The following is a 27308-nucleotide window of genomic DNA, read 5'->3' as shown; positions in this document are numbered from 1 at the left end:
TTTTCGGTAGGGAGAGGACAGAGGAAGAAAGGCTGTTTCCCTAGAGAGTGTGTTACATTGAGCCATGTGAAATGACCACCTGCACCGCCATTTTTAACAATTAAAATGGAATTTTATACAGTCGCCTAATAAGAATTGTACTTAAGAAACATTAAAGCTCTTCTTTATAAATGCCCTCAGTCTTTCATAAACCCAGCAAACAAGCTCATCAACACCATCCCAGCCTCCCTTCCCCCTGACTCTCTTGTCTCTCGCTGTCCCAAACAATAAGGGAAGAAACAAAATGACCAGAGTCCTTCAACCCGAGGAGTCTAAGACAGCTTCTGATCTTTGCTTTAGGACTGAAATCTCTAATTAGGAAAGTCCCGGATGCAAGATCCTAGTTGTGGCCTTAGGATCTTGCAAAACCAGGTAAAAGCAGAGGTAAATGATAAACCCAAAAGCCGCCTGCCTGCAGGGCCTAACCTGCTGTCTGAAGCCCCAAAGGTAATTCAGAATCCTCTATAATCACCTGAAAATAGATGCCACTGTGTTAGCAAGAATCATCTGTAATTCATAAAGAATAGAGTTAATTCCATTCAATAAAAGTTGTGGGGACTGTGGGATGTACCAGGGCATCATTGACTATAATGGGTACATAGACATTTAAGGATAAATAAAAGGGAAAAAAGGAAGGAAAAAAAGTTGGAGCATTATGATTTTAAGTTTAGATGCTCAGACTAACCAAGAGGAGATAAGTGGATAAATTCAGGAAAAATAAAGACGCCAGCTGGGAGCCATGCGGTCATCTAAAAGTCAGAGTTAAGGGCAATGAGCCACTTGAGAAATGGCAAGAAGTGCTAGTGCCGGCTCAGTTCCATGAAGCAGGAAATGGCCAAGGCAGCCACCAGCACTGAGCATGTCTCTCTGCACGCAGACAGCCTGCAGCCCCCAGCCTTCCTCCAGCTTCCCCAGTCACCACCATGGGATCCTGGGATTTGTGGCTCAAGGTTTTGGAGTTCTGTGCGCTCTATTGCATTGTCTGGAAAGAGAATAGCTTAGAAAAAAGCCATTTGTCATTGAGACCGCAGGCTCCAGGAACAGCAACGTGATTCCAAACAAGTCCACGGTATTTCTATGTGCAGTTTCCTGCCACCCACTTGCCTAATGAGGGGATAACTTGGTTCCTTCTCATTGAGGGTCTACTCTCCATGGTCTTTAGAACACATTTACCCTTTAAACTGCCTAGTGGAACAGAGGGGCATCTCTTGTTAAATTTTTCACACCCACAGACGAAAAGTGGGTTTTCTGATTTTTGATTATTTAAATTTCTAATTCTTTATTGAGAAAGAACTGTAGAATCACAGGAATTTGCAAGTATAAGTAAAGATAGTACAGAGAGTTCCATGTACCCTTCACCCAGTTCCTCCAATGGTTACATCTTACATAACTGTAATATCAATACCAGGAAATTGACATCGTACAGCATGTTGTGTGTATGTGTGTGTGATGTGTGTAGTTCTGTGCCATTCATCACATGTGTAGATTCATGTCACCATGACTGCAATCAAGTTACAGAACGATTTCATTGCCCCAAAGGTCTCCCTAGTCTCCTTTATGTTTACACCCATTTCTTTCTCACCACCAGCCCCTCAGTCCTGGCCCCTGGCAACAACTAATGTTTCCCATCTCCATGTATATTATGTAAGTGAAATTGTTCCCGGACCAAACTGAGTGGGAGGCTGCTATTTCTTGTGGCGCAATAGCAAGATGCAGATGAACTGGGGAGTAAGAGAGTTCTTATTTCTGTAACCGGTAATAGAGACCTGGAGATTATCACTAGACAAACTCAAAATTACGAAGTTGTTCAGAGTTTATATACCTTCTAAGCTATATATCTATGTGTAAGTGTGCATTCATCTAAAGGCATAAGTGATTAACTTATTTTAATCTGTAAATTAGGTCTGAGTCCTGAAGACCTTCCTCTGGAGCCTCAGTAAATTTACTTAATCTAAATGGGTCCAGGTGCTGAGGTGATTACCCTTATTTCGTCTCCTGCTGAATCACGGGGTTCCTTCAGACCCCCAGTAAACTTGTTTGTGGAGGCCTGGGGAGTTTCTTCAGACCCACAATAAAACTTGTTTAATCTTAAATGGGCCCTGTTAAGAATTCCTTCATTATTCTGTCATGCTTTAAGGCCCAGGAAAGGCCTAGGCCAAACTCCTAATGCGCTTTTGTTACATCCTAACCTTTGTATAAGGGCACTGGTTTCTAATATTTAACTTAACCACTCAGTCAGTACTGAACCAGTTGTTAGTGAGACCTGGCCTGCCACAAAAATCATACAGATTTTGGGGTTTTTCACTCAGCATAATAATCTGGAGATTCAATCAAGCTGTTGCATGTATCAACAGTGGATTCTTTTTGTCGCTGAGTAAAACTCCTTGGTAGATGTGCCACCATCCATTTAGTGATTCACCTAGTGAGCGTATTTTGGCTGTTTCCAGGTTTTGGCTATTACAAGTAAAGCTGCTGTGGTCAATCATGTGTACGTTTTCTGTGGACATTCCATGGAATTCCACAGGGATGAATTTATTTTTCATTCCACTGGGATGCATGCCCAGGCGTGCAATTGCTGAATTGTTTGGTATTGTATGTTTAATTTTTTAATAAACTGCCCAATTCTTTTCCAGAGTGACTGTACCATGTAACATTACTGCTAGAGTGATCCAGTTTCTCCACATCCTTACAAAAACATTTGGCATTGGCACTACCTTTTGTTCTAGCTGTTCTCATAGATCTGTAGTGAAATTTCATCATGACCTTATTTGCATTTCCCTAATGGCTGGCATGTGCCATTATCCATGTGTCCTCTTCGTATCTTTAGCCCGTACTCTATTTGAATTGTTTGATTTTCTTACTGTCAAGTTTTTAATATAATCTTTACAAATTCTAGTTATGAGCCCTTTTGTCAGATCTGCAGTTTGCAAATGTTTTCTTCCAGTCTATAGCTTGTCTTTTCATCTTTTCACCCTCTTCATAGTGTCTTTTGCAGAGCTAGGCTTCATTTTAATGAGGTCCTCTTTATTGATGTTTTTCTTTTATAGATCACGCCTTGCTATCATTTTAAATTATTTTTCACTAAGCCCTAGGTTCCAAAGATATTCTCTATGTTATCTTGTAAAAGTTTTATTTAAATGTAAAGGGGTATTTCATTTAAATATAAAAACTTCATTTAAATGTAAAGGGGGCATAAACCCCTTACATTTAAATCTATGATCCATTTTGAGTTAGCTTTTGTAATAAGTGTAAGGTTTAGATCAAGGTACATTTTTTTGCTTATGGATATCCAATTGACCCAGCACCATTTGTTGACAAGACTATCATTCTTTCACTGGACTGCTTTTGCACCTCTGTCAAAAATCTGTTGACCACACCTGTGTGGGGCTATTTCTGGGCTCTCTACTCTGTTCTGTTGATCAATGTGTCTCTCTCTCTACCAGTATCACAGAGTCTTGAGCAATGCACCTATATATTAAGTATTGGAGTCTGATAAACTGATAGGTCTCATTATATTTTTTATCTTCAGAATTGTTTTAGCCATTCTGGTTCCTTTGCTTTCCTATGTAGATTTTAGAATAATCTTATTTATGTTCACAAAAAATCTTACTGAAATTGTGATAGTAACTGTGATAAGCCTGTTTACCAATTTGGAAGAATTGACACCTTTATTATGTTGAGTATTCCAATCCATGAACATGGTATGTCTGTCTTTATTTTTATTTTTGATTTTTCTTTTCAGCTTTGTCTTTTTCAGCATACAAATCCTATAAGTGTTTTGTTGGATTTACACCTGAGAATTTTATTTTGTGTTACTGATTGTATGAGATATTGTATTTTTAATTTCAGTTTCTATATGTTCATTGTGAGTATATAAAAATACTACTGGGTTGGTCTTGTATCTTGCAACTTTCTTAGGTTTTTGTTCGTGTGCTTGTTTGTTTTGTCTTGTTTTATTTTGTTTTGTTTTTGCAAATGCCTTGAGATTTTTTCATGCAGACTATCATATCATCTGCAATAGGGACCCTTTGTATCTTTCTTTTAGATCTACATGCCTTCATTTTCTTTTATTTTCTTATTGTGCTGGCTAGAACTTTCAGTCCTAGGTTGAATAGAAGTAGAGAGAGGGGACATCTTGTTTTTTCCCAGATCGCAAAGGAATGCATTCAGTCTTTCACCATTAACTGTGATGATAGCTGTGGCTTTTTGCAGATGCTGTTTATCACATTGAGGAAGGTCCTTTCTATTTCTAATTTCCTGAGAGTTTTATCATAAACGGGCCTTGAATTTTGTCAATTTTTTTGTATAAATTGATATCATCACATAATTTTTCTCATTAAGCCTTTTAGTATTGTAGACTACAGGGCTTGAGTTTTAAAATTTTAATCCAGCCTTTTATCTTTGGAATAAACCCAAGTTGATCACAGTACATAATTATTTTTGTATATTGCTGAATTATATTTGCTGTATTTTCTTAAGAATTTTTGTGTCTATATTTATGAGGAATATTAGTCTGTATCATATTTTGGTACTGTCTGTGTTTGGTTTTGGAGTAATATCCTACTTACCTCAAAAAATGAGTTGGGAAGCATCTCCACTTCTTCTGTTTTCTGGAAGAGATTGTGTAGAGTTGTTGTTACATTTTTTATATGTTTGGTAGCCTTTTGTAGTGACACAATTTGGGCCTTGAGGATTTTTTTGAGAGTTTATAAATTCTGTTTTCTTAATAGTTAATAGGGTTATTCAAATTGCTTATTTTATATTGTGAGAACTGTGGTAGCTGTGCTTTTCAATGAATTGGTTCATTTCACCTACATCATAAAATGTATCTGTGTTGAATTGTTTACTGTATTCCTTTAGTATCCTTGTGAGGTCTCTGGGGTATGTAGTGATAGCCTCTTCACTCCTTATGTTGGTAATCTCTGCCTTCTCTCTCTCTCTCTTTTTCTTTTTGTCAGTCTTGCTAGAGTGTGCCAATTTATTGATCTTTTCAAAGATGTGCCTTTTGTTTCATTGATTTTTTCTGTTTTAATTTAATTTCTGCTTTTATATTTATTGTGTCCTTCCCTGCTTGCTTGACATTCATTTTGCTCTCCTTTTTCTAGTTTCTTGAAGTGAGAGCTTAGATTACTGAGACATTTTCTCTCTTAAACCTCAGCTTTAGTTTTTTTTTAAATTCAGAAGTAAGGTTTTACATGGTTTCAATTCAACTAATATGGAATAAAAAACTTTTCACACATGTGTATATTGTGTAAAGTTTTAGAATCCTACTATTCTTTTAAGTGCCCCAATATTTAGCATTGTACTGTTTGCAGGAGTGTGCCATTTTCAGATGAGGACAAACCCGGAGGTTAAGTAGTTTCTTTATTACCCAAGAGTTATGGTGGAAGCAAGACAAGAAGCAAGCCCTCTCCCCACCCCCACACTGTTCTTCCTACAGCAGCACCCAGCCTGTAATGGCTGTCCTCAAGGTCTGCAGCTGGGGCTGTCCAAAAGGGATCTGGGTGGGCTCCATCCAGTCTCACCCAAACCAACCCATGATATTCCAGATTTAAGAGTAGATGTGGGGAGTGGCAAGACTGAGGGTCTGTGATGGCATCTGTCCTTCCCACTCTGTACTTGGGCTCCAGCCAGAACCCCTGGCTGTCCACAGGCACCCTGGATGGTGGTCACCCACAAAAAAAGTCAGCCCAGTGTCTTTCAGGAGTTGCAATCTCCAAAGGGCTAAAATACATCAACAAACTTCAACTGGACAAGGCATCCCAGCCGTCTTTACAGTATCCGGGGTCAAACCAGAGCTTGGCCACTTACCAGCTGTGTGACTGTTGGCAAATGTATAAAGTTTCTCTGTATCTTGGTTTTCTCATCTGAACAATGGGATGATATTGATATTGGTCTCACAGGGCTGCTATGAGGAGTAAGTGAGTCTATGTGTAGAGCTCGCTGAATGGTGCCCAGCATGGCATAAGTACTAGGTCAGCAGTACTGGCTGGCATTTGCCCTTATTGCCCCATCAAAACTCCTGTCCTCTCTGCTTAAAATCCACTGCCTTTGATGTCAGAAGAGTAAGGAAATTGGCAATTACCCTTTATATTCATTTCCACCCTCTCTCTCCATTCCCACCATAAAGTAAACCTTTTGGTAGCCAAGAAGAAGAAAAGTTGTTCAACAACATTGTCGACACTTGTTCAAAAAGCCAGAGGCAGGGGAGGAATATGCCGAACCAGTCTATGCAGAATGCAAACAGGTTTGTGCATAACCACCGCTTGCCATTGAATGAATGATTCAAACACAACTGGGCACTTCTGTTGACTTACAATTTACAGTGTGTATAAACAGTTTGTAAGTGAAGAACACTCCTCCAGCAAGCCAGCCCCCACCACACCCCCCCGGTGTGGTATCCACAAACACAAGAAAGTTTTTTGGACTAATTTGACTCAGAGCATCAAGGCTGCTAAAAGTGGCACTGCCTGTTTGTGGAATTCAGATGCAGACTTCACTATGAGCCTCCAGTAAGCCTCTGTCAAAACAGTAGAGAGGGAATCAAGAGTGCCTCCCCCAACAGTGTGTCTTCCAACCTTTCTCCTGGCTCTCAGAGTGTTCAGGCTCTTAACAAAAACACATGTGCAGGAACACATTAGACCCTCGTCACCTCTGCCAGCGAAGTTCTTATTTTCCTGTCTGCTCCCACTGCATCTGAAAACCCTACATCCTGCACAATGTAAGTCCAATTCCTCATGCCAGAATAGTTTGTTAATTTTTCTCCAGATCCTAAAGTGATGCTTCAGGTAACAAACTCTGAGTCTGACCTACGTTCTCCGAGAATGCACTGTAGATAACAATGCTCAAGTCATATGATGGGGCATCTCTGTGCAAATGTCTCCTGCCAGCTGTTTGCTGCAATAATTTGGATATTTGCTCCTGTGCCTTTCATGTTGTGGTTGAACAGCATGTTTCCCATCACTGGCAAGAGGTTGGGAACAGAATGGAGAGAGGAGACAGGGTGTGGTTCTGTAAGAATCAATGGCTTTCCTACTTACGGGCTGTGTAGACTTGAATGAGCCTCTGTTTGCTCATTGCTCTAAATGACAGCAACCTCTCTGCTTCACAAAGCGGCGTGTGATGCAACCCTAGCATGGCCTCCAACAGGCTCAGAGGGCCTTCCTCCTCTGCCCCACCATTTCCATATGGCCTTTCTACAACTATTTCTATGTTTAAAAGAGCTGAACCTATCTGTTCTCCCATTTATTATAAGTCTTTCATTTTGCATGTCTGTCTGCACATTGAGTCCTCACAATTCAGATGGATAGAGTGAAGGCTTTTCAGACCCTCAACTGATTAGGTGAGGCCCACCCACACTCAACGGGGCCACCTGCTTTCATCACGTGGATATGCTGAAGACAGATTGTTAAAATAGTCTTTGTTTTTAATTTAAACTTGTTGCATAATATTGGTTCTTTTGAGTGATTTTCATCTCACTTTCAGGTCGTTTGAGAGTTTCATCTTACTATATAATGGTTGAAAAAGGAAAGGAAGTCATCACTTGCCCAAGATGGTGGTGAATTCCCATTCTGTTACCAGCCAAGGGAAGGGATTGGGGGGAAATATTTCACCCAGAAAAGTGCTGTGGTTGTTTGAGTTTGCCTTTTTGTTATCAAGGGTACTAATATATTTTTCATCAACAATGACTTAAGGCCCCTAGAAGTTCATGAACCTGGCGTGGGTGTGTGCTTCCCACTCAGATGTGCTGTGTAACTTGCACCTGAGGGTAGCACAAACTCTCCCTGGGCAAGATGTAACCCGGGAAAGGAAGGAGAAGGCAGAGCTCAGAGCAAGCAGAAAGCCAAGCAGGAGACCAAAAGAGGCCTCAGGGACCATGTTTCCGTCTTCCACAGAGGGACAGACACATTCCCTCCCTCTCCAGCAAACACACACATGCAAACATGCTGACACACACATGCACACACAGAGACATGCACACACATATAGACCACACACACCACACACACATACACCACACACACACACAACTAGTTATGTTTCTGAATATTACAGATGTCATCACAAAATATGAAATGTACAAAGAACAATTCCCAGTGCCTCACGCTTGTAATCTCAGAACTTGGGGAGGCCAAGGCAGCTAGATCACCTGAGGTCAGGAGTTCAAAACCAGCCTGACCAACATGGTGAAACCCTGTCTCTACCAAAATAATCCAAAAATTAGCTGGGCATGGTGGCGGGCACCTGTAATCCCAGCTACTCAGGAGGCTGAGGCAGGAGAATCACTTGAACCCGGGAGGTGGAGGTTGCAGTGAGCCGAGATCGCACCATTGCACCCCAGCCTGGGCGACAGAGCGAGACTCCATCTCAAAAAAAAAAAAAAAAAAAAAAAAGGAACAATTCCTGAAGCTTCTGATGATTCCTGCTGGCTGACCATGAGGTTGGAGATGGGGACACATTAAGGGTTTAATGATGGGGACACAGTGATGTAACCACCGTGGAGCCACAATTGAAGTGCTGAGACTCAGCATTGGTAGACATCTCTGTCACCAAATGAACACGCCTCCCTAAAGAGCTCTGGCAGTAAGTCAAAGGCTTCATTTGGGTCAAGACAGGGTTATTGCAAAAAAAAAAAAAAAAAAAAGCCAAGTTTCATTCTACAAATCCACATTGGGGTCAATATTTTAAAGCAATTTCCCCCAAGTTCTGCGTAGAGCAAGGCGACAGAGAAGAAATGGCTCTGAGATATCTGGCGAGGCACAGATGGACTGACCACAAGCCGCTTGTCCCCAGTGTAGCCCCGTGCTCCCTTCTACCACAGATATGGCTCCCTTCTGGCCATATCTGTGAGGTTCTGCCCTTTGCCTGGGGCCACTGCATCAGTCAGGGCTTTCCAGAGAAATGGAATCCACCGAAGGTATACCTATAGCATACACAAAGGCTTTATTATAAGGAATTGGCCCACGCAGTTATGGAGGCTGACACATCCAATGTCTACAGATCCAAGGTTCCAGTTCCAGTTCTAAGAGGATTCTCCTAATGAGAGACTTCTAACAAGGGAGAGTGTTGGCTTTTTGTCTTCAATAACAGGCTACTCAGGCCCTCAACTAATTGGGTGAGGCCCACCCACAGCAGGCAGGGCCATCTGCTGTCCTCAGTCTACTGACTCGCATGTCAATCTCATCCAGAAACCCCCTCACAGACACATTCGGAATAATGTCGGACCACATATCTGGGCACCCCATGCCCCAGTCAAGTTGACACATGTAATTAACCATCATAACTATCTATTAGACCCCACCTTGCAGGGGGCACTCCTCCTCTGGAAACCTTCAGGACTCGAGGGGTCAAGCTCATGTGTGCAAACTGTGACCAACACACATTTTCCTGAAAAGAGGGCTCAGACAAACAAAAAAATAGCATGCCTGCACATTGACTCAGATATGGACTGTCTGTTGCAGCCTTTGCGCTAAACAGAGCTAAGAGTAGAGATAGTGCAGACTAACTCAGACCCAGAAACTTGGGGAGGCACCCTGGGATCCTGGAAGCAGAGGCTGGGAGGGCAGAAGGGAGGGAGAAAGGAGGTGCATTTACTCAGCTCTTCTGAGACAATTCTGCTCTCCTGCAGGGCACTGGTTGTGCTGGAGAAAGCGCTCACTTTGAGTTCAAATCTTAAAACTGCATGTCCTTTGACCGTACTGTACCTGCTCACCAGGCTGTGGACACTAATTTGTTGGGAAAGTGAATGTATTTCATTTTTTAAATTAAAAAGCATGTAAGGTTATATTACATAATTATGATATGTAATACCTTTATTCAAATCATATTTAAGTTTGCAGCCACATGATTTTCAAAAGTATACAGATATAACTTATAGTATCTTTTAATTTTATTCCCATAAGCCTAGATTTGATTTAAAGTCTGAGCGCAAAGGTAGAGAAATTTTTTAGTTGTTTAGTACCTGCCATTTTATTTTTCTCCAATTTTTTTCCAAGATACAAAGAAAGAGAACAGATTGTACAACCTCTTTCCTGTATCCACCAGCTAGAACCAATAATCACCAACCTTTTGTCATATCAGCTTATGTGCACGTACTGTGCTGAACAATTTAAATTTTAGACATGAAGACATTTTACTCTTTAATACTTCAACAGCACCTCCTAAAATTAAAGCCATTCTCCTAAATAAACATTATACTATTATCACACTTAAAAACATTAACAATAATTCTATAATATCATTCAATATCCCCTCCAATTTGTAATTTCCTGCAAAATGTTTGTGTGTGTGTGTGTGTGTGTGTGTGTGTGTGTGTGCGCGCGCGCGCGCGCACGCGCACTGATTTGTCCGGCTGGGAGTCAATCCGCATTTGTACTTATTGTTATACTGCTTCTTTTCAGCTGCTCTTATACCAGAAGAATCCCTCACCCTTTTTCTTGACATTGATTGTTTTGGAAGAGATCAGGCCACTGACTGCAGAACGCCCACACTCTGGCAGTCCGGTTGTTTTCCATGGTGTCATTTAACTCATTGCTCAAGCTCTTCCATTTCCTGTAAACTTGCAGTAAAGTCTAGAGGCTTTGCAATTGATTCAATTGAAGCATCTTTGGCAAGCACACAGCAACAGTGATGTTGTGTGTTTCTTTTGCATCACATAATGCCAGGTTGAGCCAGTATTAGTGACAGTGAGTTTGATCTTCCTTTAAGATACAGCCAGATGTCTCCATAAAAAAATGGAAAATGGAAAACCTTTTTTTTTTTTTCCAATTAGCACCAGTTCACCTGCACACTTTCACCTAAGGGTTTGACACCCACTAGTGCACACTGCCTGACTTAATTATTTCATTAAGGGTTACAGAATGGGGATTTCCTCATTCTCCCATTTCTACGTTTATCAGCTGGCATTCTTCTGTTAAATTGCTTTCACTTGTGAACCAGGATGCAGAGGGGGAGACTTATTCAACAGAACCGTAGGGAGGGCTGTTTCTCTCGAGAGGAGTGGTGAGAGAAGATGGTTTCTACGGGGGCATGGAGGACTCCTTGTCAGAGTCTAGAGTCTGAGCTTTAAGGCCCAGGAAGAGGACAGCAGATGGGGGTGGGGCAGTGGGTGAGTGAGAGGCCTGTGTGTGGGGAGACCCATTGAGGACAGGGATCTTTAGGGAAATGGAGCCTCACTGAAAGAGGAATTTCAGTGATGCCATGGGTCAGATCTCGGGTCTCTCTTAGGGAAACCCGCCATAAAGCATGAGAGCCACATCACTCCTCAGGGCTTCTGGGCTCCAATTCCGGAGACTAGTTTTGGAGGCCTCACCACACCTCAAGGTTGCTCTATTATATCAGGGTAACTGACTTGCTCTAGGAATGGAGACTTGGGTGCCGGTTAAAACAACCCTCAGCCAGTACCCTAGCAGTAACGTTTTCATCATGGGAAGCAACTAATTGAACAGATGTGTTCATGAACCTATTGACCGTTTTGGTAAGTGTAGACACAGTGGCCACAGTATGCTGCATTGTTATCCCGGCTGGGACCAACGCCAAAGGCGCATGTTCCCTTCTTTTCTTGACTTGATGCTGTAGGAGTCCAACAAAGGGAAGCACATTCAGGCCCACATGAAACTTGGGACAGAAGTGGCTTCTCAGAGCCGTACACCAGACACTCCGAACAAGTTGGAAGGCTGCAGTGCCAGGAGACTCCAGGGTAACACAGGCATAGGCGAAACGCTGGGAAGTCCCCCAGCTCCTGAGGGCCAGAGCCTCTAGGGCCGGCAGCCTCCGCAGGCAGAGTCACTTGCCTGCTTCAGCTCAGTTGCTGAGGGCTTGCGTTTCTCTGCAGGGAACAGGAGTGCCCCCGACTTCCACTCTTAGTGCCCTTCACCGCTCAAACTGCACCCCAAATAAGCATATGCACCCTGCTCCAAGGGAAGGATGCGCTGGGCTCAGCCTCTGGAGGCAAGAGGGCAAAAGACAGAAAGTAACCAGCGGCCTTTGCTCAAAGAATCCTCAACTCTCTGCAGCGGCCCCTGCGGCCCCAATCCTGCCGGCCCAGGAATGTGCAGTCGGATGACAGGCCTCTCCTTCCTTTTTCGTCTTTTTCCTCCCGCTTCTCTCCTCTCTCCTTTTCCTCTTCCTCCTTTTTCTTTATTTTTTTCCTTTCTCCCCAAGCTTCTAAGGTTGTTTCTGTATTCGCTCAATCATGGCCTTTGCCATTGATTGAAAATGTGGCAGTTCCTTCTCTGGGAATTCTTCTGTTTGAAGCCTTCATATGGATGTATTATTATTATTATTATTATTATTGCCACACAAAAGGGGCAAATCCGTGTGAGGAGGGGGTCGCGTGGGGGCTGAGATCCGCCGGCTGCCGGTCTAGGAGGGGCGCTGCTCTGTGCCGGAGTGGGCGCTGGGGCACCAGCGGGGCTAGGGGAGAGTGCTGCCCCGCCTGGAGCCCAGGGCTCCCCGTGCCTGGGCGTAGAGCGCAGAGAGGGACCAGGCAGGCGCCGGAGGGGACCAGTGTGGAGAAGGAGGAAGCCCAAACAAAACGCTGTCCGGCGCCAGCCGCCCACCTACAAGCCCAAGCCGGTGGTTGGCCAGTTACAAAAGGAAATGGTCAGGATCGGGACCAACGATAATGATAGTATTAATTCTATCAAGAATCGGCCCAAACAAACTCTCGCTGTCAGCGCGGCAGGCGCCCGCCCAAGCCCAGACCTCCGACCCGGTTCCGAGCCTGTTCCCGCCGGGTCGCTGGGCGCCCAGGGTCGGCACCTGGGGCTCGCCCGATGAGGGCAGGGTCTAGAGGCCGGCCTGGGGACAGGGGCCGGAGGGCGAGCAGGAGCCTAGGGGATTGGCGGGGTCGGGGAGAAGGGGTCCAGGCTAGGGGCGGGCTGGGCGCCCGCAGACCAGGCGGCTTGAGCCGGAGGTGGGGAGCTGGAGGAGCGCCGGGTTCGGGGGCGGGGGGCGGGGACGAGGGGCGGGAGTTGGGGGCGGCGAGGGGAGGGGTGGAGCGTGGGTCCCGCCCCGGCGGGCAGCTGGAAAAGTTTGGTCTCTGACTAGCTCGGGCAGAGGCCGAGGAAGCCGGTTCCGGGGACAGGGAACAAGGACTCAGGGACCCGAAGGCGGCGGCAGGACGCGACCGAGCAGGACCCCAGGCCCGGGAACGACGTCGCGATCCCCGAGACTGCCGGGCTTCCCAGCCCAGCTGGCATTGGAGCGCAGGAGCGGGCGCCCCGGCACCGCCGCGCGCCACCCGCCAGGATGCCGGTGGCCCCAGCGCCCTCAGCCGACCGAGGTGAGCGGCGGGCCCGGGCGGGGCGCGCGGACGCAGAACCCGGGTGGGGGGCTGGGGGCCTAAGGACCCACCTTTCCGACAAAACCCCACCGATCCCGGGCGCGACGGGGACCTGGGCGCGCCGCGGCGGCCCGAGCGCTCCACATCAGCACCCCTCCCCCAGAGCCGCTGCAGGGACGCGGAGGAGGCCTTTCCACCGCACGCGGAGCGTTTACAACGGGCTGGAAGCTGAATACCTGGATGGAAGTGGAGAGGCTGTTTGTGGAGAAGTTCCATCAGTCGTTTTCCTTGGACAATTAAAAAGTTAGGCGCCCGCAGTGCCAGGGCCCGGGGACGCTGGACGTGGGAGAGGGTTGTGGTCGTTAGCCTGCGAAAATCATTCTTTTAAACAATATTCGCCGGAAAATTAGTTTTTTCCTAACATTTCTCAAACAAAGCAATTAGGTCCGTCAGAATCGGTGCTGGAAGACGAAGTCCCCACAATGCAATAATGAGGTTCCCACGGAAAATCAGTACGTTGTGTTCATAACTGAGATAACAGCTAGAGAAGGGGCTTTGGGCTTTTTGAGTCTCCCAATAGTCAGTCTCTCTCTCTCTCTCTCTCTCTCTCTCTCTCTCTCTGACTTTCTGGCTTTGGACACTCCCAATGGCACATTTCTTTGCGGTGTTTTTATATTTAGATATAAGAACGGAACTTCTTGTTGGATTTTTTAAGGGAACACACCTCATTTTGACCCTTAAAATAAGGAAAGGGGCGCTACAAAAACAGCTCTTTAGAAGGTTATTTTTAAATGGAGGCCCACCCTATACATGGTACCCACTCCTACCTGGACCTCTGAGATCTCCAGAATTAGGTGTCATTCTAAAATCTGGACATTAGAAGTCACAGACTTTGTATATGACCACATACTCATAATTTATCTTTTCAATATTGTTTATTCATAGACGAAAATCTTGCAGGCATGGTTAAGAAAAATATAATTCCTAGAAAGTATAAGGGAAGGATTATGTTCTGCAGATATATGACTAACAAGGATAGCTGGCCATGCCCAGGGCTGGTGTTGGTTGAGGAGATGGTGATGGTGCGGGGCGTGTGTGTGCGTGCGCTTGAGGAGTTGTAGAAGTGTTCATATCTGTAAAGTATTATTTCATGGATGCAGACCTCAATGCTAGGCTGAATAACTTTGTTGCCATAGAAGAAGAACCACACATCAGGCTTTTTTCATTAGCAAACCAGTAAATACTCACTTTGGGCCTCTGAAGTCACGCCCATCACCTGATACCTGAGATACAAACTGAAGCTAGCTCTTAAGAGCCTCCCTCTAAGATTTAGAGAGAATGATTTCTCAACCAGTTTTCATCTTTGAAAATGCCCTTTTCCTCTTTATCATTGTGATTTTTATTCAAATGCATGAGTCTCTGATTTTCTACCATATGCAAAAGGTAGAGACTCCAGGTTCCTGTAGAAGAAACTTTACATAGTGGCCTAAGGATCTTATTTCTCAGAATTCAGGGATTGGTTTTCCTCTTTCTGGAAACAATGACACTAACTTGATTTCATGGTATCTCTTTCATCTTCCTCAATACTTGTACTGTATGTATATTTTTATCATATACTGTGGATATATTTTTATTACCAAAAAAGAATTTGAGCATGCCACAATTTTGAAAAATCTGAGGTTGCCGTGTTGTAGACCCCTTTAACTGCCAGGACTTTGTACTGTTTCCCCAGTGTTACCAGGGCCGGGCCGCCAGCCTCGTGCAGTCCGTTGACCTCGGCTGGAACAGGGTGCTGTGGGTTCTATGAGCCATTCCGTTCCTTCATATTTGGCTTCCTAATTCCTTTCTTACCAGTTTCAGAGCCATTTCCTATGATTCCTCTGCCATATGTTTTCTGCCAAATTAATTGCCTTAAGATTTTCCTTAAGCTTTTGGAGATAATATAATGTTTGAGAAAAAAGAAAAAGAATAGACTGAGTGGAATCGTATCTAGTTTCAGTTAATAACACGTTTCAGTTGATGTTACTGTTACAGCTACTGGGCATAAAGTCTCCTTCCCTTTTTTGAATCCTATTTTTGAGGAATTGAAGCTGTGTCTGTAACAGACGATAGGCCAGTTGGGTCAAATCAGTGATGAGATTGTCCAGCGTAAATTGGCTCTTCACTGTGCCACAGGCTGGGCTGGGGTCAGCTCCCACAGCGAGGCGAGGACCCGCTCCTCAAGCAATGGGTGGTGCTCTTTGGCCTGCAGATGCCGCTCCATTTTCCTGGCTTCAAAATTTTCCAGATATTTCAGTGCCCCTAGAATGACATTCTAACATTCTGCTGGCATGGAAGCATGAGGCAGTTTGTCTCTAAAACTTGCCAGAGAATCTCTTGTCACCACCTAGGCAAAGAACCAGTGGCAAGGTGGCAGCCTCCCAAAGAGCTCATCCCTAATGTGACATCCTGGAATCAGATGGCACGGACACCAGCCCAGCCCAGCCTCTTCCAAGCTCTGTGACTAAGGACAAGTGAGCCCCCCACCTCCCACAGCGTTGGTATTCTCCTGTGTACATTCAGAAGGCAGATGCTGCTGTGGGGCCATGTGTGCTATGTCCATGGTGCAAGGTGGCACACATGCCGAGTTACCAGGTGAGACTGCCCCTTTGGGAAGGGATAGGAAGGATCTCAGGTTGACTTCGTGGGCAGGATGGCTCTTATTTGAATGTGCCTTTAGCCCTCTCACAGAGCCTATTTCCATATCCCTGTGGATTCATCCCTGTGGAAATCTTGAGAGTCATTTATCCTATGCCGTCATGAAGAAGCAGCAGAAGGGAGAAGGTTTAAAAACACTCATGGACAGGCAAAGGGGTTCCCACACACAAGTCTGGAAGCTTAGGACAGTGTTCACGGAGGCAGAAGCTCAGGGACGGGGCCTGAGTTTCCTGGGGCACCGCCTCCATATCTGGGGTTCCCTGGACTATGCCCGGATAGCTCATAATGTGCCAGCCTTGTTTGTGATGGAGAAGGACTTGGGGAAAAGCCACCAGGAAGCAGTAAGTCTAACCAGGGAAGTGCACTGACTTGCACGCTTTGAAGAGGAGAAGGGAGAAAAGATACGAAGCCCTCACCTGGTTTTTCTGTAACAGTTGTTATTTCTCAGGGGAGCTGCATTCATGGGCCAAGCGTGTGCAGCTGGGTGTGTGAAGCATGCATTTTGCAATGGACTGTCTCCAAAAGCAGACTGAGGTCACCCAAGAAATCCAGAGCAAGGGAAAATACTCATTAGCAAAGAAATTTTGCTGGAGCTGTGAAACGGCCAACTCATTTCCTTTTTAAGTTATTTTAAATGAAATTTTTTTAAAAAATCTTGCTTTCCAAGAAATTTTGTTTATTGGCATATGTTTGGTGTTTTAATTCAGTTTGGAGGATGAGCTAGTTAATTTCCCTGGGAGTACATGTCTATTAAAAATATAGCATCCTGCATCTGACCGAGAGAAATATCCTACTGTCTTATTGTGCTTTTCTTTTATGCAGAGAGAGAAAGGGGGGTGTTGGGAAGGAGATCAGACTGTGGAAATATTTTCTTTATTTTTTCTCTTTTTCTTCCTTTTATAGTTTGCTTATTTTTCAACTTGACATGGGTAGAGAAAGCGAATCGCTAGTATAGAAAGCACATCTGGAATCCATCCGGCCTCCTGTCTCTGGCTCACCCTCCCCCCAGCGATGCTTCTCCTTGAAAATGGGGGGAAGGTAGGCACCTCTGACCTTGGCAGGGTCTAACTTGGGGTCATTCACTGCAGACTCATCTTCTGAAGGCGTCTTATTCCTTCTCTACAAAAAAAAAAAAGTGTTGGTATTAAAATGCTTTGAGGTAGGCTGGATGATCCCAGCTTAGTGAGGATGACATGAAAACTCTTAGCTAATGAGCTGTTTATTGAGTAGACCTGAGGGAAGCTGAGATGTGAGCAGTGTCTCTCAGTAAACATGGAAAGACTGAAGATGCAGACAATCAAATACTTAAGTATCTTGAAGAGCTGGGTGGTGGGCAGGGTCTGTCCAGTCGGTCAGGGAGATGTGTTAGTGCAGCACTTGGAAAAGAGTGGAACGTCTAGGCAAGGATGTGCCGTGGAGGTGGGCAGTGGGAGCAGCCCAGCATCAGTGTCTGTATCAGTTAGAGACCACCGCTAATGAGGAGGAGCGTCTCTACTCTGCAGCTGTCCGTACTCCTGTGTCTTCCGTAACGTGCCCAGCTTTCTGAATATATACAAAACTAGTCTGCAAAGAGCCACATGTCTCAGCATCTGGCTTTATTTCTAAGTGTTCAGGTGGAATTTAAGCCGTCATCAAATTTACAACGTCACTGCCAGCTCTGGACACTTGCTTTTGGAATACAGCAAAGAGTGAACACTAATACTGCATCAGTCTTGCCCTCTGTTGGGGGCCACCCCTCCTCCCCACACCAGTTTTGCAAGATAAGCTGGCTGGGGTCTGGGAAGCCCAGTGCCTCCAAGTCATGGTTAAAGCCCATCCCAGACACCAACACACCGCTCACAAATCAACATCGGCCCTGCAGAAACATGGACATTGTTCGCCAAGAGAACATCCTCAATCAATCCCAGCAGTGCCACCTGATGATAATCAACACATGGGCCACGGAAGAAATTACCCCATGTCCATAAACAAGAATGAATAGAGGGTAGTGTATCTGCCCACACCATGAGAGCAAGAAGGAATATTCAGCATGCAGGTGCATCTATGTGCAGGACTCGTACAAGCATCATGGGGAGAGGAAAGCAATGGACACAATTGTATCCTGCAGGGTTTCATTCATGTGAAGGTCAGAAGCAGGCTAAACTCACCTAGGGGAGAGTCCTAGCCCAGGTAGTGGTGATGCTTGGGGACAGGTGGTGACTAGGAGGGGCACAAGGAAGGCTGCAGGGTCCAGCCCATCCTCTTGCTGGCCTGGGTACTGGTCTCACTGATCTCTGTGTGGTGGGGCAGGCAGCGTCCCAGGCCTGCCGGTGCCCGCAGTGCCCAGCACTCCTGCAGTCCCTGGCAGTGTTAGTACCAATCCTCCAGAGTGGCTCACTCCCCTCTTGCCCTGAGTAGGGCTCGCTGACTCCAGGAGCCTCAGGCCTGGGTGGGCTTCAAGCTTTCTTCCAGCAAACTTGAGGTCTGTGGCTGGTACCCCTCGGGAGCGGAGGGGAACTCTTGTCCATGAGATGCTTTTAACCGTGCACAATAATGTGTAGATGCATCCAAAATCAATCTGGCCTTTAGCCCAGCACTTAACTCTTGGGATGAGGCCCGCTTTGTAAATGTTGATAATCCAGAGAAAATGAGCTTTTAGATTCTAAAGACGCCAGATATCTTCCACTTAGGCAAAATGCGGAGAATCATATTTAACAAAAGATGTTCTGGACAAATATGCTTCTTGAGGGATGAATATTTAATTATAAGGAAAATGATAAATCGAACATTAATGGGAAAATATGTTTGCCGTCAAGATTCATAGTTTTGATGGGTCTCTGGCAAATCTTATACTATGTTTATTGGGGTTATTTTATTGCTGGTTATTGTCTTTAATTGTTTGCTTGTTTTCTGCTCTGCTCAATTTTGTATGAGCCTGTGGAGCGATGGGTCTGCTCAGCCTCTTCTCTCCACTCCTGGGAGCAAGTCCAGATCTGGCTGTTGGATGCATGGCAAAGGCAAAGGTGTGGAGAAGGTTCAGAGGAGACAGGACAAGTAACAATGGCAGGGTCAGGTTGTCATGGGGGATGCATGGCAAAAGCAAAGGTGTGGAGAAGGTTCGGAGGAGACAGGACAAGTAAAAATGGCAGGGTCAGGTTGTCATGGGGGATGCATGGCAGAAGCAAAGGTGTGGAGAAGGTTCGGAGGAGACAGGACAAGTATAAAATGGTAGGGTCAGGTTGTCATGGGGGAAACTGAGGCACAGGAGGCAAGCTGAGGTAGTACAAGAACAGTCTGAATTATAACAATATGCCAGTGTTACCTAAAAGGATGAGGAACATGGAGCTGTGCTTGAATCCCTACCTGAGCTGGGGACAAGGGGCCTCAGGCATCACTGATTGGAACCCAGGTTTGTCTGCAGCTTGTCAGTTTCTGTCTCAGAAGCTCCACATACTGGAGTGGGTATCCCGGCGATGCTGTGGGATAAACCAGGACACTGTGGTGTCATGGACAGCTGTCTGTCTGCCAGGTGAAGGCCCCTCTCGTTGCAGTGTGAGCCGGGCAGGTCATCCGTTTGGCAGCATGGTGACGGCTCTGGCCCCAGCTGCTATGGGAGGGAGGATGCTGGCACAGGGCACTGCCCACAGACTGCCTTTGCTCCATGCCTTTTCCATGAGCATGAGTGACTGTTCATGTGGGAAACGGCAGAGCCCTCGTGGCCCCCCTCAGCACTGTGCAATGGTACTGGAGGTGGCAGGAGACAGCCTGAGGGCCCAGGTTGTCCTCATACCCGGCTTCATGCCAGGGTGCATGCCGGGCACAGCACATGTGTCCCCGAGAGGCCCCTGATCAGGGTGGAAACCCAGCAAAGTGAAAATCAGAAATAGTGATTCTCCAGTCCCTGCTCACAGACAAAGAAAGAAAGAAATCATAAGCAATACTAGGCCCGGCACGGTGGCTCACACCTGTAATCCCAGCACTTTGGGAGGCCAAGGCAGGCAGATCACTAGAGGTCAGGAGTTCAAGACCAGCCTGGCCAACATGGTGAAACCCCCGTCTCTACTAAACATACAAAAATTAGCCGGGCGTGGTGGCAGGCACCTGTAGTCCCAGCTACTCAAGAGGCTGAGGCAGGAGAATTGCTTGAACCCGGGAGGCGGAGGGTGTGGTGAGGTGGAGGGTTTGGTGAGCCGGGATCGCGCCACTGCACTCCAGCCTGGGTGACAGAATGAGACTCCATCCCCAAAACAAAACAAAACAAACAAACAACAAACAAACAAACAAAAACTAAAGGGACAGTATCTTTTTAGCACCTGTCATTGTACAGGACGCTGGGGAGGGTACTGTGGACTTACCCTGGGTGGAAGGTCCCTATGTGAATGGAGAAGCTCGATGCTCAGAAAATGCTGCTGCCTGTGGTATTGTCCCATTTAAAGAGGCAGTTTGTAGTGCTTTTTCAAAAGTGGCATGCAGCATCAGAGAAAAGTCACCAGGGCTGGGATGATTCCAGAAAATGTTACAGAGCAAGTAGAATTTGACTTGAGGTTTGAAGGATGGGCAATATTTAAATAAAAATCAGAAAGGGTAGAGAGGGAGGGGCTGGGGGGAAGGCTGCCCACTGGACTGTCCTGTTCACCTCCAGGAGAACCTACAGGTGAGACATGGTCTCTTCTCAGGTGAATGGGGAGCCAAGTAGCGCTGGCGTGGATGAGCCACGCTCGGGGCTCAGGGAGGCAGGCCCAGGGCCCTGCACTGCCTGTCATGGCTCATGAGTGATGGGAGAGATCTGGGCAGGCAACCCCCTCTCGTCCTGCATCATCAGCCCGGACTTGGAACTTGGCTGCTTTTTCTTTCTGCAGTGAGCAGAGGGCCTTGACCAACAATAAGCCTTTCTGCCAGCACTTGGCATTCCAGCTGACCTCGACCCAAGGCCTCTGTGACTTCAGGAGGCGGCAGCTGGGAAGGGTCGGGCAGTTCCAGGCAGAGCACAGACGTCAGCTCGGACATCCCACCCCCCACCAGCCCTCTACCCCTGTGGTCTCCAGAACAACTAACACCTCCAAGCTCCAGGACACTGGAAAAAAATCTTTGCAAAGAAGCAAGGGGCCATCTCAGAAAATCCAGGCCCCCCAAACTGATGTAGAGAGAGGACTTTGACAGCATCCGCCACTCCGGAAGGTCACGAGGATACAGACACCATCTGGAGCCACCTCTGCTTCTCAGCCCCAACCAGGCAAGCCCCAGATCTTCAAGGGACTGATCTGTACCTGGGAATAAACTCATGGGTGGATGAGACTCAGTCTATCACACCCTAAAATGCAGAGCCCATAGTATTGGTGAGTGGTTCATGTGTCTCTGAAGCAAATTTAGGGCTATGGTTCAAACGTTATAAAAGTTAAAGAAAAAAATTCACTGGATACACACAGTGGGCTCTTTTAGCCTCATTTGAACTTAATTCGATATTTAAATACTCAAATAATAAATGATGGCTGGGCGCGGTGGCTCACACTTTAATCCCAGCACTTCGGGAGCCTGAGGCAGGCTGATCACTTGAGGTCAGGAGTTTGAGACCAGCCTGGCCAACATGGTGAAACTCCGTCTCTACTAAAAATACAAAAATTAGCCAGGCATGGTGGCAGGTGCCTGTAATCCCAGCTACTCGGGAGATTGAGGCAGCAGAATCACTTGAACCCGGAAGGCGGAGGTTGCCGTGAGCCGAGATTGCACCATTGCACTCCAGCCTGGGTGACAGAGCAAGACTCCGTCTCAAAAAAAATTTTTTTTTAATAAAAATAAAAAATAAAATAAAATAAATGAGTCCACTGAAAGCGGTTTCTACCTTGATAGTTGGGTATGTGGCGTCATCGACATCACAGAAGGCTAATTGATATTACCTGTTACCAGTGTGGTTGAGTGCAAATGTTTGAGGTCTGGTGGGAGAAGAGTTTGGTATTCAGAACTCATCGAGGCCTTCGCTTACCACTTTCTCTCTCTTGCAGTGCTCCCAAATGTGCCGCTTCTGTTGGTTCACATGCTCCCATGTAGTTCTATCTGATATTCAGGGCTCTGAATTTCAAGGCAGACTCAGTGAGTGTGATTGTCACTGCTTTCCTGTCCTTCCTTTATCCTCTGTAGACTTAGGTCCCGTTTTTGCAGGTTGATATTCCTTCTTCGCTGGGCCCTGGACCCGCTGCTCACCAGTGTGGTGTCTGCATGGGCACTGCCCAGACTTGCACTGTTGGTCCCTCGATGACCGCATGGTCAGGCCTCAGGGCTCTCTGCCAGGCCAACCTACAGCCCATTCAGACCTGATTTCTGGGCCTGGATCCAGGGGACGCCATCTGGGAAGGGAGGGAGCTTCCCACGATACCACTGTGAAACTCACCAGGGAGGTCTTGGAAATTGAGCAGGCATCATTCAGATTCCATCCTGCTTTTAGGTCCTGAGAAAATCCTGCTTTTCCCTGGGTAACTGGGATAATGGGTCACCAGCTCCCGTGCCCTAGATGAGGACTAGTTAGCATTTTCTAGTGCCTGGAGATTTCCAGAGGGAAGCTGTATTTGGGTCTGTGTATCTTTGTTACAGGATTCAATAATTCATGCACTGAATTTCCCTTCCCAGCAACTCCAGACACCAAATTGCTTCCTGTGCTCACCCAATCACTTAGGAACTTAGCCTGTGTCTAAAGACCCTCTGTGCAGCCTGACCTGGCCAGCCATCCCCATACTTCCACATTTTTCATGCCTTTCTCCAACAGCGTTGCCGTGGCCCCTTAGGCGGCGATCGTTTTATCAATGGTCGCTCCCTCTTTTTATCTGTTGGCAGGAGCCCTTTTTCAACGCCCTGGCTGGAGTCTGGCCTGCACGCTTTGCTGAAAGAAGCCAGAGCCTCAGCCCTGCTTCCCTCTGAAATGAATGTTCCTCGAGCGCCCTCTGGTGGATTTTGGAGCTAACCGTCTGTGAATGCCGAGTGATGGCAACTGCCCTCCCGCCGCGTCTCCAGCCTGCGCGGGGGAATGAGACCCTGCGGGAGCATTACCAGTACGTGGGGAAGCTGGCGGGCAGGCTGAAGGAGGCCTCCGAGGCCGGCACGCTCACCACCGTGCTCTTCTTGGTCATCTGCAGCTTCATCGTCTTAGAGAACCTGATGGTTTTGATTGCCATCTGGAAAAACAATAAATTTCACAACCGCATGTACTTTTTCATTGGCAACCTGGCTCTCTGCGACCTGCTGGCCGGCATCGCCTACAAGGTCAACATTCTGATGTCCGGCAAGAAGACGTTCAGCCTGTCTCCCACGGTCTGGTTCCTCAGAGAGGGCAGTATGTTCGTGGCCCTCGGGGCGTCCACCTGCAGCTTACTGGCCATCGCCATCGAGCGGCACTTGACGATGATCAAAATGAGGCCTTACGACGCCAACAAGAAGCACCGCGTCTTCCTCTTGATCGGGATGTGCTGGCTCATTGCCTTCACGCTGGGCGCCCTGCCTATTCTGGGCTGGAACTGCCTGCACAATCTCCCGGACTGCTCTACCATCCTGCCCCTCTATTCCAAGAAGTACATCGCCTTCTGCATCAGCATCTTCACGGCCATTCTGGTGACCATCGTGATCCTCTACGCACGCATCTACTTCCTGGTGAAGTCCAGCAGCCGTAAGGTGGCCAACCACAACAACTCGGAGCGGTCCATGGCACTGCTGCGGACCGTGGTGATTGTGGTGAGCGTGTTCATTGCCTGCTGGTCTCCACTCTTCATCCTCTTCCTCATCGATGTGGCCTGCAGGGTGCAGGCGTGCCCCGTCCTCTTCAGGGCTCAGTGGTTCATCGTGCTGGCTGTGCTCAACTCGGCCATGAACCCGGTCATCTACACGCTGGCCAGCAAGGAGATGCGGAGGGCCTTCTTCCGTCTGGTCTGCAACTGCCTGGTCAGGGGACGGGGGGCCCGCGCCTCCCCCATCCAGCCTGCGCTCGACCCAAGCAGAAGTAAATCAAGCAGCAGCAACAACAGCACCCACTCTCCGAAGGTCAAGGAAGACCTGCCCCACACAGCCCCCTCATCCTGCATCATGGACAAGAACGCAGCGCTTCAGAATGGGATCTTCTGCAAGTGATCGTCTCTGTGCGCCCTGCTCTGCGGCTGTGTTATTTATTGCATGCATCGCTTCCACAGGGGCCCCTCGAGAGCTGTGCCTCGGGAGAGCTACCGTACTTTGACCAACAGCCTGCGCAGTGTGGACATCTCTTACAGAGGGGGCCCGAGGAATCACCACCCCATTTCAGTGTAGACAACGTGCCTTGTCCGCTTTGGGCTCCAGAGCCTTTCAGATGTACTGAGCTGCTGACATCATCCACAGCCTTCTGCTGAATCCCACACACCCTCCCTGTTGTTCACAGAGAGGGAAGGTCGTGGGCCACATAATGCTGTGTGACTCTCCGTGTGCCTCTGAACGGTGTTTTGATGATTTACACTACATTTCCTATGCATAGAATGGACGCTTCTATATTCGTACATCTCTATGTTACACAGAATTTGTGTTGCAGGTGTTTGCCATGTGGTACATACATAGAATCTCCATACAACACACAGGTAACAGGTTATACAAGTGGGTTCGGACTGAACCCCCGGTACAAGGACATGGTTGTGAACTAGGTGGACATGCCATCCCTGGTCTCCTTAGACTGACATGAAGTCTCATGTTCACCAAGTTTTTGAAGTTCAAATTCTCCAAAAAGGGCTTGTCCAAGGCTGGCCCCAGATGTGAGGGTCTGACCCACGCCAGCCCTGTGTCCTTTCAGTCATTTGTCCCTGCGTAATTTTAATCATATCCCAAAGTCAAATAATGTGATGGTTTTCAGGTTTCTGCAAATCACAGAAAAGCCAGTCGAGATCACGCAGGAGCTTGTGCCCCCAGGCGGGCCAAAGAGCGAGCCTATGAGGGAGCAGCAGAAGCGGAGAGCTGACCTGGCTCACCTTCCCATGCCACTGGGGCGGGGGTTTGCTTCAGGAAACAGAAGGTGTCTAGGAAATGAGCAGAGATTCACAAGACAGCACTTTGATTCTATGTTGAGTTTGTTTCTATATTAGAAAAGCACCAAGTCAGTAATCCCCCGTGGTGTCACAGCTGAGTAGCTGTGGCCACCAGCAGTTTCACAGCTTCCTGAAAGCTGGGACTCACTGTGATTATCAGTAAGAGAAGTTTAATTGTCAGGTTAGAAAATGTGATCTGGCAGTTGATGCATTCTTCAAAGTGATCTATTGTAATAATACCTACATGATACTGTAATTTTTCTTTTCAACATAAGTTGAACCTGTAGCAGTCTGTTTACCTTGTAAAGGGATTTCTTAGAAGACATTTTTGTACATGCTCTTCCCCAAGGATTGTACATGTTATACAAATAGATGGAAAGAAAAGTGAACATGTTTGTAGAACTATCATAAGCACACAGTAGCCATGTTGAGTTCTCTTCAAAAACAAGGACAAAACCAACCAGCCTTCAAAGGAAGCTCACATCAGAGTTCCCTAAAGTATTTTAGGTTCAGTGAGCATTTGCCTGAATTAAACCTAAAAGAGTGGTCTTAACACATTAATAACTTTTTCTAAGAGAAATTGATTCCTGTTTTGTCATCTGATGCAAGTTGCTCTTATAAAGAGACATTTTTGTGGGTTCAGGGTAACTCATCTCCATGGGCTGACCAAAGACTTTTCTAATTTTTGTTACTGATGAGATGAAACCTATTTGTAAGGAAATCTTCCCCAGGAGCATTTCTGTTGCCTTCTTGACGTCAATGAAAAGTAGCGTATTCTCTTAGGAAATAGCATGAGAAAACCCAGGGCATTTCTAGGACAGTAAAACATTGAAGTACTGGATTAAGAAAATGACAGGCCAGGTGTGGTGGCTCACGCCTGTAATCGCAACATATTGGGGGGACGAGGTGGGCGGATCACCTGAGGTCAGAAGTTCAAGACCAGCCTGGCCAACATGGTGAAATCCCATTTCTACTAAAAACACCAAAATTAGCTGGACGCGGTAGCGCATGCCTGTAGTCCCAGCTACTTGGGAGGCCGAGGCTGGAGAATTGCTCAAGGGAGACAGAGATTGCAGTGACCCGAGATTACGCCACCACACTCCAGCCTGGGCGACAGAGGAAGACTCTGTCTCAAAAAATAATAATAATAATAATGAATAAAATAAAACAACAACAAAATGCATCGGAGAGCCAAAACATTCAGTATTGCATTTTCACATAGGTGATGAAATGACTTTGGAACTGTATCTGTGTTATAGGTATGAATTGCTTTGGGAGCCTTGGAGCTCTCTCTAGCTATTGTTCATAACGCTTTGCTCCATAACCCTGATGTCCCCAATATCTAAGTATCTCAGCCTTCATCCATTAACTCTACTAGGGAGCCCACAGCCACCATTCCCACCAGGAGGTATCAATGTTTGTGGTATGACATAAGGCTCCCTTGAAATAACAAGACTTTTGAGCCATCTGAATTAAAAATACATCAAAAAAGTAGTTGTGCTCATTTGCTAAATGCAAAACATAATCACCTGTGATACCAATGTGCTCCAATAAGTCTAACTAGCTAGCCAGCTGGAGATAATTTAGCAGCTGAATGTTTCAAAGCCCTAACCTTGAAGTTTGGGAACAGGTGGTCTTCTGTGCTGCAGAGAAACTATGCATTAGATCTCTTTTCAATTAGAAACCTTTACTATTTCCAATGTATGTTTGTTAAAAAAAATAAAATAAAACCAAAAGGCTTCGTGTAAACCCACTCTTGGGAGGCCGTGGGATGGGACTGTTTTGTTGTTTTCGCCGGGCGCCCTCCCCACTGCAGGGGTGCGCGCTGTTGCAGGTTTGTTACCCACCTGTGTTTCTCAGCATTTCAGGAATTAAACCACATGCAGAACCCCAAAGAATCTTTCCCCTTTCTTCTTCTTCTCCACTACCATAGGTGGTGTTTTAATGAAACTTCGGTGCATTGGGTGCTATTTACACCAGTTTGGTAGGTCATACTATTTTGAGAATGGTCTTTTGGTAGGGAGAAATTTGTAAGACCCATGGCAGCTCAAAGACATGGGACCTCTTGTCCTGCCCCATTTGCTCTTGTTTATGCAGCAGGAGAGAATAAGTCAGAGCCAACCCTTGCACACTAGCTTTCTCCCATACAAACGGTCCATTTTAGCCTCTCTGACCTGCGTGCTATGTAAAGAGGAGGCCAGTGCTCGGCATAGCTGTTCTGGTAGCGATGCTTGTTACAACTCATGATGAAATGCCCCAATGCAAGTGAGGACACAGCTGCC

The 27308-nt window shown here is 46.6% G+C and overlaps 2 protein-coding genes across 2 annotated transcripts; both read left to right on the top strand.

Moving 5' to 3' along the window:
• Window positions 1–369: 369 nt before the first annotated feature.
• C13H9orf47 (chromosome 13 C9orf47 homolog) lies at window positions 370–17720 on the top strand. Its single transcript, XM_009189077.3, is given in 6 exon segments — window positions 370–486; window positions 12509–12826; window positions 13099–13324; window positions 13488–13511; window positions 13514–13551; window positions 13553–17720. Coding segments are annotated over 6 exon segments (795 nt in total). The 3' UTR covers window positions 13625–17720.
• On the top strand, window positions 13038–26781 carry S1PR3 (sphingosine-1-phosphate receptor 3). The gene is made up of 2 exons (XM_003911889.4): window positions 13038–13324; window positions 22826–26781. Exon 2 carries the CDS (start codon window positions 22973–22975, stop codon window positions 24107–24109), a length of 1137 nt encoding a protein of 378 aa, XP_003911938.2. The 5' UTR covers window positions 13038–13324; window positions 22826–22972; the 3' UTR covers window positions 24110–26781.
• Window positions 26782–27308: the final 527 nt, after the last annotated feature.

The sequence above is a fragment of the Papio anubis genome, chromosome 13 (genome assembly GCF_008728515.1).
Source record: "Papio anubis isolate 15944 chromosome 13, Panubis1.0, whole genome shotgun sequence".
Classification (NCBI taxonomy): domain Eukaryota; kingdom Metazoa; phylum Chordata; class Mammalia; order Primates; family Cercopithecidae; genus Papio; species Papio anubis.
The sequence above is the reverse complement of the archived record's forward strand: the minus strand, read 5'-3'. Positions and strand labels throughout refer to the sequence as shown.

Bases quoted from the DNA above. Each gene is read 5' to 3' on its own strand.
- S1PR3 (XM_003911889.4), top strand. From the start codon at position 22,973: ATGGCAACTGCCCTCCCGCCGCGTCTCCAGCCTGCGCGGGGGAATGAG.